General features: G+C 33.0%; 1 protein-coding gene across 2 annotated transcripts in view; it reads left to right on the forward strand.

Moving 5' to 3' along the window:
- LOC306885398 (focal adhesion kinase 1-like) overlaps window positions 1-18,049 on the forward strand; it is a gene marked incomplete at its 5' end in the record, with an annotated part of 90,477 nt that overhangs the window by 30,452 nt on the left and 41,976 nt on the right. The window contains 3 exons of one of the 2 annotated variants that reach the window (XM_079441870.1): window positions 3,219-3,336; window positions 10,229-10,455; window positions 15,101-15,267. In XM_079441870.1, the coding sequence (XP_079297996.1) occupies window positions 3,219-3,336; window positions 10,229-10,455; window positions 15,101-15,267 (512 nt within the window). Of the gene's footprint in view, window positions 1-3,218; window positions 3,337-10,228; window positions 10,456-15,100; window positions 15,268-18,049 lie in introns of those variants that run through there. The other variant, XM_079441869.1, reaches the window with a different exon arrangement.

Genomic DNA, 18,049 nt, shown 5'->3' on the forward strand with positions numbered 1-18,049 from the left:
AAATTTCTGGCATTTATAAGTGAAACCCAATTAAAAAATGGCAATCTGACAAAATAATGATTTAAAAAAAGAAAAAAGATTGTGGCTGAGATTTGTGATTGGTTCATTCACACACTGGCTCTGCAAGGCATTGTGGGATACAGTACTAAGTGTGCTTTGCATATTTTGCACATTTTGGCTTTACAGCAGAGTTATCATAGTGAACTAAAAACTAAAACTATAAAAAATATTTTCATTACTTGAGTTGAAATGATATAAACATTGAAGTAAAAAATATGTTTAAAAAATTTAACATTTTATTTCAGCTAGATGCCAAGATAAAGTTTTCATTATTCATTTTGATCAATTCATTTAGCTTAACTTGAAGTTCTAAAATAACAGGACCATCCTATATGCACTAATTATTTTATTTTATTTTTTATGGGTTAAGGTTTTACAGCTATTTTTAAGTTTTTAAATTGTATTTATTGTAGTTAATTTAATGGACATTGTTGAAAATCTACAAAAAAAAATGTTGAGCAGCTCCTCAAACTACGACAATATGTGACAGTCAAATAAAATAATAAACTAAAACTAAATAAACTAAAACTAATGAGTAAAAATGTATAAAAACTATATATTCAATAACCCCCACCCACCCACACACACAAAATTACTAAAACTTGAACTATAGTTTAAAAGAAAACAAAAAATAAAATAAAATGAAATGTAAAAATTATTATTTTGTATTAATTATGCTAAAATAACACTGGCTTTACAAATATTTACAGTTTACAGAAGCAGAGTGTGTGTGTGGGTGTGTGTGTGTGTGTGTGTGTGTGTGTGTGTGTATATATGTGTGTGGGTGTGTGTGTGTGTGTGTGTGTGTGTATGTGGGTGTGTGTGGGTGTGTGTGTGTGTGTGTGTGTGTGTGTGTGTGTGTGTGTGTGTGTAGAAATAGAGTAGTATGTTATTCTGAGCATAATCAAGGAGCAGGGATCTTATTTCCAATGAAAATGGTATCAGACGTCCTGTTTCTAGACACTCCTGTGTTTGTTCTTCTGCGTGGATTTTGGCCGTTATGAATGCAATCATCGTGGTATTTCCTCTCGTAGCGCAGTGTTCAGATGCTCAGAGATCTTGTGTTCACGCACAGGACAGCTCTGACCGTCGGGGTTTGGGTCCATCTGTGAGGATCCTGAATGAACGAGAGCTTTAGAAGATCTCCTGCTGATAAACCCAATGATTGGATTCAGTCACACACACACACACACACACATGTTTACATAACTAATGACTACAGAATAACCCAAACCTCAGACCAGCCCCGAAAAGAAAACATTATTTACTTTATGAATCATTTTATCCTTCAGAACATCCCCAGTGGGCGTTTTTCTCAGATTTAGCTCATTTTTGAGGAAACTTTTCTCCAAACTCCTGGTGATGTGGATCTGAGATGCACACACACTTTTGTTCGCATGTATTTGTGCTGTAGCAGTTAGAAGATGCTGGTTTAAAACACATACGCAACACGATCTGTACAGAATCCATACATTTCCATGCTTTGACTAACATAGATTGAGTCAGGAGAGCATTTAATTTCTTCATCATTTGAGTCAGTGCTCTAGATTGTGTTCAGATGTTTTCAAACAGCACCGGTTCAGTAGGTTAGTGTGGGTACTGTGATTTCTCTCGAATGCCTCAGGCTGAGGAAACAGAAGTGTTTAACTGCCTCTATTCTTCACATTGTTTCTGTGAGGAGCAGCTGTAGCCGGAGGACATGGCTTCTCTGCCCACATAGACGGCATCTGTAGATATTAATGACTGTATGAGTGCTGCTCCAGAGGTCATGTGGTATAATGATGCTGCCTTTTAAGATATTTGATTTGGGCCAACAACATCCAGTATATGAAAGCATCTCATATCTCAGAATGTGTTTAATTACTCCACAAATGAGCTTTTATGCATCTGTAATCCACACTGTCTGTATTTGAAATGTAGAGCGAGTGTGCTTTTTACTGAATACTATTCATACTATTTATGTATTTAATTTATTGTAATAATAAATTATATATTTCAAAATAAATTATAATAAATGTATTAGACTCTATTTATTTATTTATGTTTGTTTGAAGTAAAATATTTGATTTAAATTGTATATTGTATAAAAATTGCTTTGCAACAACCACAGATGTGAATGATGAAATAGAAATATTAATTGTAATTACATTTTATTCAATAGCAAATAGTATTAATATCACTAGGATTAAAAATCAAAGTTAATATCATTTAAATTCTATTAATATTATTAGTAATACTAATTTAAATATCAGTATTGATGTATTAATATAAATTAATATAATTATTACTTTAGCAAGGTCATTTCAATTGATCTTTATATATATATATATATATATACAAAATTAATTGTAAATGTTCCTGGGGTTTTAGAAGCATGCAATAAAAATAATATATGTATAAATGTATATAAATTTGTATTATATTTGCATTTATAACAACAACAATAATAATAATAATAATAATTATTATTATTATTTGTCCTTGAATTTTTATTATAATAGTAAATAAATAATACTTAATAATAATAATAATAATAATAACAACAATAATAATGTAATATATAATAATAATTTGCATTAATTGTAGTAGTGAATTAATAAAAGATTATTTAAACAGTGATGTTAAATTTAAATAGTAATTAATTATTTATTATCATGTTTTATTTATTTATTATAATAATTTAAATAACACTGTTGACTATAAAAAATAAAACAAAATAGTACGGTAGAAAACAAGAACTGTGTCAGCGGGCCCTAAGAAGGCAGCTGCCTGTGTAGCTGTAGTAAAGAGCAAGGCAGCTCACTAGGTTTTGTTAGAGCTGTAGGGTAAAGAAAACATGCAGTGAGCATGCTGGGAAACACAAATGGGCGTTTGGGGACAGAGGCAATAAAAAGGCACGCAGGTCAGCGATGATTTGCAGTCCCGAGTGGGTTGGTAAACAGCCACTGTTCAGGAAATGAGTGTGGGATTTGCATATTAATGAGTCTGCAGTGGCTCCTCCCCCTCCATCCTCCCCACTGGCGTTCCCTGACTCGATCGGCTCAGTCGCCTCAGTGAAGAAGAGCCACACAGACACCATCTGCTCCTCCTGTGATCGCCCGGAGTCAGGACTCCTCTGTGTGGATTACTGTGTGTGTGGCGGGACGTCACTGGGTCTCATGAGGGTGTTTGAGAGCGGTGGGTGCTGGCTGACCCTCAGCACGGCCTCAGACAGACAGTCAGCCGCGTTCATGGAGAAAAGACGCTGCAGTCCTTTCCCCTTGTGCTGGGCCGCAGGTACATGTCTGTCTGTTTGCAGTTGTAGTGCTGCGCAGTGTTTGCAGAGTTTCTGATTGCGGATTGTTTCTGATAGTTTGTAGTGCCATGCAATCAGTCATGTTTTTGTTGTTGGAAGTGTTTTGACACTAGTGTTCTTGCTTTCTACATTTCTAAAAGAATGAACATGACTTTTATTTTATTATTTAGTTTTTTAATCTATTTTTGTTTTTAAATTTATTTTTATTTTGTATATTATTTTTATATCACTATATATATATATATATATATATATATATATATATATATATATATATATATATATATATATATATATATATATATATATATATATTTCATTTAGTTTTTACATTTTTATTTGTTTTATCTTGTTTATTTTATTATTCTCTTATGTAGTTTTAATGTATTTTTATATATTTCTAGCTTTATCTTGATTTTATATTTTGTTTTGTTTTTTGTATTTGTTTAATCTTGTTTTTAATCTATTTTTTGTTTTCATCTGGTTTTCTTTTATGCTATTTTATTTTGACTTATCTTAATTAATTTTAATTTTTTGTATTTGTTTAATCTTTTATTTATTTTTTGTTCTTCAATTATATTTTTATTTAATATATATATATATATATATTTTTTATTTATATTTATATTATTCTATTCTATTCCATTTAACCTTTTTATTTTATTGGGTTTTTAATTCATTTTTAAATTATATTTGAAATGTTATTTATTTGACTTTATTTTGGGCTGTTAACATTAATTAACATTGCACTTTGACATGCGTTCAAACAACGTAACTTATAACGTAACTTATAATAAACAAAGAGGAATCATACAATGTTAAGTAATTAATCATAAACCAGTTCATTTTTTTTTTATTGTTTTAAAGCAATATCATTAAGCAATATTTAATTTTTCGCTTTGCTTTTTTAATTTTGATTTTATTTGTGTGTGTGTGTGTGTGTGTGTGTGTGTGTTCAGCACCTGCTCTTGATGCTGTCCATCAGTCAAACACTCATTCAGTCTTAATCTGATTGACTCTTGTGTGACTGACAGGGTAAACCGTCTCAATGACTCAGTGTGTGTGTGTGTGTGTGTGTGTGTGTGTGTGTGTTCACTGTTTTAACGTGTGTTCATCCAGGGAATCATGAAGAGAGACAATTTGATTTGAAAATGAAAAATATGTCTATTAATTATAATTGGCTGATTTGATTTAGCTGCTTCAGTTCCTGGTTAAATGAATTATGAGTCAACATTTCATCAGTCAGTGTTGATTCTTTCAGCCGTGGCTCATTACAGTGAACACATCAAATAATCCTGTAGCAAACACGCTCATTATGTTTATAAATTAATTCATTCAGAATTTGTTCATGCTTTAGTTCACAGTTTCAGAGACAGCTTAAAGGAGAAAGCTCTGTATAATTACATCTTGACCTCTTGCTGCATTGAAAGCATCATTTTCCCGATTCATCTCATGCTAAAAGCTTTAGTTAAGCCTTTAGGAGAATATGCTGTATTAATATGAGGCAAAGAGTGCATCTTTTTCATCACTGGCCAAGTTTTTATTTTGTATATTCACTTGTTTGCATTTATTATGCAATGTTGCATTAATGTAAAATGAAAATGAATGTATGATAAAATTATGAAAAGATGAATTATGTGCTCTGCAAGATATAATCTCGTATGACTACTGTGGTCCTCTGATCAAGAACTGGACGTTTAGACAAAACGGCCGATTAGTGACAGGCAAATCTGAAGAAATCTGTGCTGAAGATACAGGGGAAATATTGTTGAGTTGTTACTAAGAGCCTCAAACACACACAGAAACGTGCTTGTCAAACGCCGTGACTCGGTCCTCCTCAGAAGTGTCACTGTAGGAGTCTGGGATGTTTCTCAGCAGAAAATCAGATCAGCTGGCTGTTTGTGTGTGCTTTAGTGAGATTAAACCAGCAGGATGTGGCGAATATGGATGAGAGACACAGAATGTACAAAAATACATCTTCTAGCTAAATCATAAAGATAATCTGTGACCCCTGAAGAGCAGGTTATGCGTAATGGCTGTTATTATTATCAGATCTAATGCACACTGTGTTTTAGCAGATTTTGATTGTTTCAGTGCATTTGCATGTGTGACGTATGTTCAGGGGTCACATGAGGTCACGTGGGCGTCCCTCGTCTCCTTGCATCTCTTCTTTGCTCTCATATCATCTCGTCTGACATCATCTGTTTCACTCTTTTCTTGCTTCTAGTAGTCTCTTTTTTCGCTCATCTTGTCTTTTTGCATTTCTTTTCTTGCCCATCTTATTCACAGTGACATGGCTTTTTCTGTGCTGCTTTCTCTTGTATTGGGGAATTATTTGATCATCTGTGTTATGGGAAATACAAATTGCCCAGAAAAGATTATTTACTCATCAATAGTCGCTCCAAAACCATATGATATTTTAATCTGGCACCACAGAAATTCATTGCATCAGGTTAAACATTTAGCATTTATTCATTTATCCAAAGTGGCTTACAAATGAGGAAAGCCACAAGCAATTTGTTATAGAAGCCAACAATATTCATAGCGTACGATGTCAGATTTAACGTATAAACCCGATTAGCACACAAGCTAGAACTGCAGTGCAGAAAATGCATTGAAATGCACAGATTTTTTTTAACATTTATTTTTTGTTGATTTATTATTGTTATATTTATGTGTTTAATATTAAAAACAAATAATAAATAAATCAATAACAAAAAATTATCTCTTTGAAATAATGTATAAAAAGCAATAAGCAATAATAATGATAAATAAATGTAATAAATAATTAAAAATTATAGGAATTTTTTTTATCAATTTTTATTAATTCATTTAATTTCTATTATTTCTTTATTATTTGCTTTTTTTAATTCATTATTTTAAATATATAAATAGGAGTTATAGTAATTGCCTTCTTTATTAAATGCATTTTGTTCACTGTAATTGAAATAGATAAATCTAATTAAAAATGTATCCAGTATTTTTGCATGCCATTTGTTTGTATGCATATTAGGGTTAAAATGCATTGTTCATCTCAAATACAGCTCATTTGTAAGTCACGTCTCATATGGTTCTAAGAAGTAGTGCTAATATTTTTGTTGCATGTTGTTGCCTACAGTATGTAGAGCAATTTCAGTCAGGTTGCTGCTTATGTAGACAGTACACAGCAAACAAGCTCACTAGGTTTTGAAGCAGAGCCTGTAAGTCTCTTTGTCCTATGAGCTTTAGTACAGTATTTGCTGTGTAAATGGTCGTAGGGGTGTGTCCTGTCTTAAGCCACACCCCCACACACCTGGACGGCAGGTGAGTCTGAGATATCAGTGATGTGCGGGTAAACATGACTCACACACGGCTGTGACTGGAGCGATGAGAGCTTACTGTAGGTCAGAGGAAGAGGCTCGGCCGTGTGTGTGTTGTGTCAGATATTCCTGAGCTGTAACAGGCACAGACGTGTGTCTGGGATTTCTGTGCGCCGCACGTCTCTCTTCATGTTCCTCGACAGAGATGGACGTTTGTCGCATGACTCGTGTGTTTGCTGGCCGTTTCTACTCACAGGTAGGACTGTCACGTCCACGAGCTGCTCTGATGCTCGTAGCTTACGGTTTGGCTTCAGCTAGATGGCTGTTTACACTACTGATCAAAAGTTTGAGGCTTTTTTTTGGAACAAATGAATACTTTTATTCAGCAAGGCTGCATTAAATTGATTAAGAGTGACAGTAAAGACATTTATAATGTTACAAACAATTTCTGTTTCAAATAAATGCTGTCTTTTTGAATTTTCTATCCATCAAAGAATCCTGAAAATAGTATGTATCATGTTTTACACAAAAATATGAAGCAGCACAACTGTTTTTAGACTGAAGGATTTCTGAAGGATCATGTGACACTGGAGGAATGATGCTGAAAATACAGCTGTGCATCACAGAAATAAATGACATTTTAACAGATATTCACATAGAAAGCAACTATTTGAAATTGCAATAATATTTCAAATTTTTACTGTATTTTTGATCAAATAAATGCAGCCTTGGTGAGCAGAAGAGACAAGTCTTACCAACCTTAATGGTAGTGTATATGTAGTTTTTTATGCTAAAATGCTTTCTCATTGTGTTCAGAGTCACTATAAGTCAGTTTTTTTGTTAATCAGTCACTAGTGATGTGGGTTTGATCTGTTTGTCTGAACAGTGCTAGTATTCAGAAAGCTCTGATTCCTGTAAGCAGTGATCTATGGCATGAGGTCAATACAATACAGTAATGTAGTAAGAGTTTAGTAAGTTACTTTGTCAGACAGACTGCGGTGTGTGTGTGTGTGTGTGTGTGTGTGTGTGTGTGTCCTACGTGACTCAAGGGTGTAACAGCTCATTCATTGACACTTTGATGTGTGTGTCTTTCAAGAACACGCCTGGCTCATATTTTGTAAAGCACTTTGAGATGTACTTTTAAAGGTGCTAGATAAAATAAATTTCATTGTTATCATTTCACCCCCCAACCCAAAGAAAGGAATTATATGTGGTATAAAGGAAAATGAAGCCTGTATTAAACCTCAGTTCTCCAGCAGGGTGAATCTCATGACAACCATTATTAGTTTATTGCACTGTGACTTTATTTCCATGCAGTTCTCATTACTGTAATGCATCCAGATGTTTCTCACTGATGATTCTCATTCATTTTTCATTACTGTAACATGGAAATCATCCAGTCCAGACATATTTATCATTAAAATAGGCATAAAAATTCATTCAGTAATCAGTATACAAAATACTCCAAATGTTGTCTTGCATGTATGTATAAAAGTATACATTTATCATGCCATCAATTAATAATTTGTATATACGTATGTATGTGTGTGTGTGTGTGTGTGGTGCTATATGAGTATACAATAAAAAATATATTTTAATATATCATCAAATCTCAAAATCTCATCAATATATATCTCATCGATTAATAATTTGTATAATTATATATAAATCTATGAACACAAATCTAATAATAATTGCTATATATAGGACAAATCTGATTTTCTATGGTAACTGGCAGCATGTCTCAGATCTGTAACCTGAAATAGTGTTTGAAGCTCTGTTTCTCAGATCTCACTGTGAAAGGGTTTATTAAACTGAAACGGGAAACACACACCGAGTTGCGTAACCATGTTGCAGTGTGTATTTGTTCTTGCACGTTTGTTTATCTGTGTGCCGGGTGTGTTTCATATTTGTGATGGTGATAAGCGGCAGATAAGCGATCGTCTGGGATTTTAGGAATGCTGCTGATGGGAATGTGCCGTGATGTGCCTCTACATCGCCTCAAAACCGCTCAAATATCAATCCTTCCCAGCATCCATCTGTCCTGATTGTGCTCTGGAATTGAATGTGTGCTTAGAAGATCAGCAGAAAGATTGAGTGTCGAGTTAACCAGCTTAACAAACCCATAACTCTCCACCAGATTAGTCAAGATGGTTTACCAACCCTTCTACAGCTGGAAACCCTGCTGGTCAACCACCAAAACCAGCTTTAAACAGCTAGAAAGATGTTTCATCTTCAGTCTGGTGTGTGAGACCATGAATGATCCCGGTCTGTTACCCCTGATGTGAGCGTGAGTCGATGGTTTGGAGGTGTCTGGTGTTTCATATATTACGCAGCTTCATTTCATGAGGAAATGTATCACACAGTTCACGCTTCGCCGTATTTCAGCATCTGGCTCTCGAGCCGCTTCACACACCAAGACAGAGTGAGAAATGTACTCAGATTCAATCAGAGGTGTGAGAAAGGCGAGAGGACATTAGAAAGTTCTTCCTACTTTGGAAGCAGTGTCCATTTTTACGGCCTGTGTAATTCATTTTCGAGGACTATGTAGCGATGCATGATTTTGGGGAAAAATCTTTTTGCATTTTTTCTGATAAAAATTGTGATTGCAAATTGAAATGCAGTTTTTTCCAGGCTTCCTATGCTTATTTGTCGAGGTGTTATTTAGGAATCTAGTAAAATTAATTGTGTTATTATGCTATTATAGTTTTTATTAATAGTTTGAAATAGTTATATTTTTACATTTTCTGTTTTAATGAAAATTTTTTGGCAACTGGCTGAAATAAAATAGGTTTATTTTTAATATTTTATTTTATTTCAGTTAATATTTACTTTATTTTAAGTAACAATTTTTTTATGGTTTTAGTTAACTATAATAATACTGATTTGTAGGGCTGCACAATTTGCTAAATTTGTTTGATTATATATCAATATAAAATATAATAATAATAGTAAAAAAATAGTTAAAAATAAAATAATAATAATGATAATAAAATATATGATAATATTCATTATTAGTGTTGTAAGTTTATTTATATTATTAATGTTATTTAAATTATTATTATTATTATTACTATTTACTATTTATTTATATAAACGCAAATATTGAACAAAATAAGAAGAAATATTACAAATATTTCACTGTAAAATAAGATAAATAATTATTTTACATTTATATTTTTAATTCAGTTTTTTAAATATAATATTTTAGGAAAAATAATATAATAAAAATGATACTTTATATTATAATACTAATATAAATGGATGTCTTAATTTTGTCATCAAGCTTTTATTTTTCTTTTATATTAAATTTTTTTTATATATTTTTATAATATATATATATAAATAATATATTTTAAAAGTATTTCTTTTATATTATATTTTCTTTTCTTTTATAAACGTTTCTTTTTTACTCTGAGATGCTGTAAACACCAGTGCCGCACTTCACTCTGAAACATGATGCAACAATGTTTATTTAATTGAATTGCCGCCTCTGTGATTTGATTATGGCGCTATTAATCATGCAGCCCTGTGCAGACCCTGACCTGTTTTCCCTGTTCTCGTTTCTGTCCAGAATATGACAGACACCTAGCACACAGTAAAGGCATGGCGACGGCTTACCTGGAGCCCAACCCAAACCACACCCTGGGCGGCGGGGCCAAGGCCCGTCTCAGCGTGGGGACGGAGAGGGCCCCCGGGGCCCCGGACAGGGTCCTGAAGATCTTCCATCACTTTGAGAACAACAGCGAGCACAGCACCTGGTCCAGCAACATCCGGCATGGAGACGCCACCGACGTCAGGGTGAGAAACACATCACACAAGTTCTGCTGAGTGTATTAATATCTATCGCTTTCAGAATCTGTTTTTCATGCTAACAGAACCAGTTTCTGAGGGTTGTACATGGTTTCTAGATGGCACAAGCTGTCCTTTTGTAGCCATTAGCTGGTCTGATCTGGTCTGAGCAGGTCTAGTTGGTTGTTTGGCTGAAGTTTTTTTTTTCTATTAATTAGGTACCCCAGAGTTAGCAGACTAACCATCTACCATGCAACATAAGTGTGTCTTTCCTGTTTACGGACAGTCTCTTGATTTTTAGTTGCAGGATGTGTTTGGTGACAAACAGAATCAGAGTTTACAAATGTCAGGTTTCTGTGGTTTTTGTGCCTGTGTGTGTATGTGTGTGTTCAAACATGTAAATCTGTCCTTCTGAAGCTCGGCTTTCACTGAAAGGCTTAATTTCTCCTGCTGAAATTGAATTCATTGACGAGTCGAGACGGACGGCTCTGTTAGAGACGCAGCAGCTGTATTGATCAGCGTCTGTGTTAAGTGGATTGTTTCAAAGGAAGGATAAACATGCCGCTCCTCTTGATCGAATGCTCTCTGGTGATTTCTCACGTTACACTCTGACCTCTGAGGCCTTTATAACTGACCCGCTCTGTCTGGACACAAACTGTCTTCATGCATGATCATTTAGACTTAACAAGAGCATGTTTTGGTCTTTTTCTGCATGATAATTCAGTACATTTTAAGGCTGTACACTGGGCAGTCTTGAGATCTTGGGCTAATTTGCTTATTAAATACGTCTTATTTCAGACTTTTGGACTGAAAACATCCAAAATACACTGTTTATTTTAATGCACTTTATCTATTTGCATCTGTAGATTTTAAAAGCTACACATATCTTTAATGTTTAAATCCACTTCAGTAGCACTTACAAACACCAACATTTACAGTTTTATTCATATCTATATTCTGAAGGTTTGTTCATATGTCATATTTACTATGTCAACAAAATAAAACTAGAATTTTGAATCTGGCTCTGCCCAAATGTATGCAAATGAGTTCATATTTAACTAGACGATATCTGATTTGCATGTTTAAGCATACAATTTCAGAAAACTTGTCTGAATGTAGTGATGAATGAGCTGGGAGAGATTGGTGATGTTACTGTATATTTTTTGTTTTACCATATTCATCTGTGGTGTGTTGAGGTCTGGCTGAGGTCCAAATCAAACACGCCTGAAGCTCAGAAACTCTGTTAGTCTGCTTTAATGGCAGCAGAAGTGGGTTTTTCTAATGCAGGCTCGGGGTCAGTCGTGTCTCTTATCTGTTTAAGCTTCACTGCGGATGTTCATATTTCCAGCAGCAGGGATTTTATTGCTCCTGAGCTTCGTAAAGGCAGCAGGCGCAGATTAAAATGAGGAATCTTTAGTGTCATGAGGAAAGCGGTCCATTCATATGACAGTGGACAAACGAATGGAGAAACGAATGGTTTTGATTTAAAGTGTAATAAAACTTGAACTGCATCATGACTCATTTATTTTACAGAAGGAAAAACTTTTTATATTTCGTATTAGCTGTCGTTATTTGTTAGCCGCTTTGGATACGGGCATCTGCTTAATGAATAAATGAATATGTTAATAAAAACCAAATGCATTAGCATTCAGACCTACATATAAAATAACAAGGCAGGAATGGCAACTTCTAATTGACAATTTGCATGCAAATGATTTGTGATGCTAATGATGCTGAGCCGAAGCACTGCTGATTGCTCAGAAATGAAATGCATGCTTCTGTTTTTATAAATGAGTAGAAAGTCATTTCAGAGAAAAGACAGTAAAGGTTGTTGACGTCTAGCTTTTTTTTTTTAAATTTGCATGTAGACGCAATGTTTTTAATTTAAAATATATACTTTTATAATGCTAAGCAATACAGTGCAGTGCTTTAAAATCATCAGTTTTAATTGAAATGCGGTTGCATCCAGTCTCTATTGAATTCAACCACATCTATGTTTCATAATTTAGGTTTAACGTATGTGAACGTATCATATAGTTAAGTTAATTTGAGATGCAGATCTATACCGTAGTGATTATCTCATTAAACTCTGCCAAACGAAGCGCTTTAATTATTCTAATGGGAGATTTGCTGTTGTTTCAGTCTCAGATTAACCAGCTTGTCATCCATTTGAACTCGTCTTTGCTCACATCCTCTGGATATTTGAAGACTTTAATAGTCAATTACAAAATGCATGTGCATTTCAATTTCATGCACTGAAAAAAAAGGTCTAGAAACAATTTTCCAAGTAAATTTCATAATTATTTACAAAGGAATAGCAAGTAACAGTCAATGAAACATGATTTTTTTTTTAAATAGTATTTTCTTGTAAACCATGCGCCAATAATATTTATTTACACTTAAAAATTATTAGTTTGATGCTACATTTTCATTTTGTATTATTATTTTTTGTTAATGCCAATTCAGTCTGAAGTACTGTAGTTCGGTTGATGTTTACGGCTCATCTGTCTCTTTTACTGGTACATGATTTATTTTAAAGGCCCAAATCTTATAGAAACACACGTAAATGCCAGAAAAGCGCTCCCAGTGCTAGCAGGGAATCCAGCTCTGTTATTCCCGCACACCACCGGGTTTGCCAAACCGACAGTGGTAATCTGAAGGCCACGTGTAGACGGCGGTTCCAGCTGGCCTGTGCTCTGTTTATATGTCGTGTCCTGCTGGTAAAGCCCAACGCTGAACTGCCCTGACGATTCTTTTAGCCTGAAAATGGGCCACAGACGGAGCCCTGGGGGACCCCCGCGTGAACATGCCATCATAAATATGCAGTGTTTTGGCTGAAGTGTCAGCGTGAGTTTTTAGACCTGATGAAATGGGTGATCTAGTCTGTGAAGAGCACTGTAGTGTCTGTTATTGTCGTGGGTGCCAGACCACCGTCTGATGCTGAGAGAGATGCGAGACGCTCTCTGGGTGTGTTAGTGTTTTGTCTGTCTCTCTCTCTTTTTTTAAGTTTGTTAAGACTGCACAAAGGCACCAGAAGTTAAAGGTAAATTAAAAGTCAGTGTATATTGGTCAAAAATATCCTGTTAGTGTTATTTTGATATTATTTATATTCTAGTATAGCTTTTTTATATTTTGAAATATCTTTTATTGTTTATATTTTCAGTTTTTGTTTTAATTTTAGTTTAACTTTTAACAATTTTGTTATGTTTTGTTGTGTATCTTTCATTGGTTAGTTTTAATTTGTATATATTTATATTTCATATAGTTTGATATATGAACACACACACACACACACATATATCTATATTTTTATATAGTTTTAATTTATTTTTAAGTTGCCAAGGAATCATTTTTTGTTTTGTTTTATTATTTTATTTTATTTTCATGTACATTTTGTATTTTATTTGACTTCAGCTTTATCTTGAATTGCTGGAAATGATTTTTAATAGTTTTAGTTTCAGTTAACAACAGCAGTCATGACATTTCAATAAAATTTAATGAAATAAATACAAATGATTTAATTGCAATAAATGTTCCATTTTCATTTTCAGTTACATTTATTTATATTTTATGTATTTCTAGATCTATATTCAGTTAAATTTTGTGATCTATACCATGACCTTATAAAATTAAAAAAATATTATGTTGATATTAGATCTTATTTATCTAATAACTACATTGCAGCTGATTATATCATTAATTTAGCAATGGCAATAGTACACCTCACAGAATTGGTATATATTTTGGCTCTTATGTGATTATGTAATCCATTTAGTGTGTAACCAGAATGACATTCAGACACATTTCCAGCATCCCTTCGCTGTGTGTGTGTGTGTGTGTGTGCGTGCGTGCGTGTGTGCGTGAGTGAGTGTGTCTGCGCGGACGTCCTCAGAGCCCTTGGCTGCTCTGCCCGTGTCCGTAATCCAATCAATGAGGGCCACGGCGGTGCCATGGCAACTACCCAGCTTCCGTGACGACCGCATCACTTTCACATCCTGTTTATTAGACTATGAGAGCATCCCCTCAGCATCAGTGATGTCATCTAGGCCTGTGTCATGTCTGGGACAGTTACATGGCGCAATTTTTGTTCTAAAATATGTTAAATATGCAATTCCACTGTGATAAAAACATGTCTTTGGTTTTCTTTTGATGCATTTGTGGGATATAAAGTAAAAAATACAGTTTAGTTTTTAAATATTTTAATATAACTCTTACAATAATGACAAGATAAGTTCCATTGAGAAAGACCAAGAAAACTTATTATTCAGAAACGCACTACTGTTCAAAAGGTTGGAGTTTGTAAGATGTTATTCTGCTCTCCAAGGCTGCATTTATTTGATCAGAAATACAGTAAAATTTTAAAATATTATTACAATTATAAAAACAGTTTTTAATGTATGTGTGTGAATGGTGTGAGTGTGTAGTGCAGTAAATGCAGCACTGCGCTGCAGGTCTAGTGTGTGACGGGAATATTTAGTCTCGTGAAGGTTGAGCTGGATTTATACAGCAGGATCCAGGTCGGCTCCATTACGCTCTCTAATCATCAAATAACAGCCGCAGGATTTTTATGCTTCTATAAATCAGTTTATATATCGCAGTATGCCGTGCATTATGGGATTTTTATGAGCATGAACTGTGTGTTTTGTGTCTGCAGGGAATCATTCAGAAGATTGTGGACATTCATAAGGTCAAACACGTGGCTTGTTTCGGGCTGCGCCTCACTCATGTACCGTCGGGCGACATCCACTGGCTCCACCCGGATATGGGCGTGTCCCACGTGAGGGAGAGATACGAGCAGAACCGCCCACAGGACGAATGGAGGTAAATCATTCACACACAAGAGGAGATATAATACAGCGTCTAATAGACCCAACTTTGATGGCATATGGTCTCTGGTCCATCTTTGTCTAAAATATCACTTAACCGTGAATTTTTTTTCACTTGAAAAAATTGTGTTATTTTAGTATTTAATATTTTTTGTACAATTATAATATTTTGAATTGTTATATATATATATATTTTTTTTATTATTATTATTATTTTTTATTTTTTTATTTAATTTTTTTTTTTTTCAGTGTATTTATATTTTAGTTGAAATCTTAGTAATTTTACTATGTTCCCCTGTAATTTTTATTAGTTTTATTGTATTTAGTTTTTTAGAATTTATTTTACTTTTAGTGTAGTCACTTATTCAAGTTAGTTGCCAAGGCAATATTTCTCATTTTCATTTAGTTTTTTTAACATTTAAGTTTTATACTAAACATTTACCGTAAGGTATCATTAATTAATATTTGTTCATTCATTAAATGACTAATTAACAATGAGCAATACATTTGTTATAGTATTTATTAATCTTTATCAATAAAAACATGTGAGCTCAGGTCCATTAAATAATATTAACATGCAGCTTTTGATTTGAATATTGTATTAGTAAATGTTAAAATTAGCATTTACAAAAGTAATAAATAGTCTACGTTTTATTTTTAGTCATTTTATTGTGTGCTTTTGTTTTATTTATTAGTTTGGATTTTTTAAATATTATAATATATATTTATTTATATATTTATTTAAAAATATTCTAATATATAATTGCATTTTTTTAGCCTTCATTTATTTGAATAACTTATCTATTTAACTTGTTTATTTATTCATAGTTATTTATATATTATTTGATCTAATATTGATATTTTATTTGACTTAATATGCTGAAATAATATGCTTAACCAGCTTATTTCAGCTTAAGTTTAATATGCTTTTCAGAACAGTTTTAACAGTTGTTTTAGTTTTAGTCTCTTCATTGGAGTTCTAGCAACATAGTTTAGCCCTGCATTATTATGATTGTCAGTTTTATTCATAATGTTTTTGCATCCCAATTTTCTATACATGTGGTAAAATGGAATTCATTCAGGTTTGTGATATTTCTTTGCATCACAGATTTTGATTGTTGATCCATGCTGAATAAAAAAAAAACATAAGCTGGTCGGGTTGGACCGGCTCAAACCAGCTTGTGATTGTTGAAATGTATCTTGTTATTTAAGGGTGTTTTTATGAATGAAAGGGCATCGTCTGAATGACAAACATCACATGTATCAGTAGGGGACAGGAGGGCCCCTCTGATTGTGTGATTGCGGCAGGAAGAGTGTTTCAATTCATCGTCCTCTAAATTAGTGCCTGCTGCTGGCCTTGTCTTTGTCCGTGTGTGTGTTTTATTTTATCGGAGTCTGTGAGTTAAACTAATTCGCTAATTTCACTCAGCAGCTTTTGTTGTCACTCACAGCACAGAGACGCAGAGAAAAGAGAGGCGGTGATTTAAAATCCCACCTTTTAACTGCCACGTACACAAGCTGCTGTTTGAGGGGACCGTTTTATATCAGAAACGCTTGATTATCTCAAACTCTTGTAGGTTTTGAGGGATCTGATCTGATTCAACACAATTCAATAAAAAGGATCTAGTTCTTTCGCTGCAGGCAGACGACTCGCGCTGCTTTGATTTCCTCTAGAGAGAAATCTGAGTGACCATGTCCCAGCTACAACCAATCATCTGCTCACAAAATGACCTCATTATTAGGCCGGCAGCAAGCCTCACACGATTGGAATACCCATAATTCCCAAAGTGCTACACATGTCACATACAGAGTGTGTGTGTGTGTTTATATATATATATATATATATATATATATATATATATATATATATATATATATTAGTGCTGTCAAAAGATTCATCGTGATTAATTGCATCCAAAATAAAAGTTTTTGTTTGCCTAATATATGTGTGTGTTCTGTGTAGGTTTATTATGTGTGTATAAAGACACACACACAGCATATATTTTGAAAATATTTACTTGTATTTACATGTCGATATTTATATTCATTTATATTATAAATAAATATATTTAATATATAAACATATCATATTCTTTCTGAAATATATACTGTATGTGTTTGTATTTATATATACATAATAAAAAAAAAAAAATATATATATATATATAGTTCAAATGAAAAATTATTTTAGAATTATAATTTAAATACAATTTATGATTAAAATATATTTATATTTATTATGCAAACAGATTTTCAGCTAGTTTACTTATATTTTATCACATTTTTGGGACTTTTCTAATTTAATTTCTTAAATTAATATTTTTTTAATAATACTTTTTAAAAATTTGGGTCATTTTTAAATTAATTAATTAATATTTTGTATATATATAACATTTATAAGCATTTATTATTAAAATACTATTATACTGTATGTATAATCCTTTTAATGTGTTTATATATTTTTAAGTAATTTTTTTTTATATATATATATATATACACAGTTTGATTTTCTGTTAATTTTTTTTGAGAGACTGTGAAAAGCACTATACAAATACATTTGACTTAACTTGATTTAACTATATTAATATTGTCCAAAATAATTATTTTGTACTGTATATAAGCTGTACTCTTTACAACATGTATTTAGCATATATTATACATATATTTTGGCCAGAAAGAAATACTTTTTTGCAGTATAGAATAGCTTCCCAACCTTAGATATCTTGGTTTAGATATCTTCTGCTTTCAGTGTACTTGTGTTTTTGTATCAGTTTTAA

The sequence above is a fragment of the Barbus barbus genome (genome assembly GCF_936440315.1).
Source record: "Barbus barbus genome assembly, chromosome: 19".
Classification (NCBI taxonomy): Eukaryota; Metazoa; Chordata; class Actinopteri; order Cypriniformes; family Cyprinidae; genus Barbus; species Barbus barbus.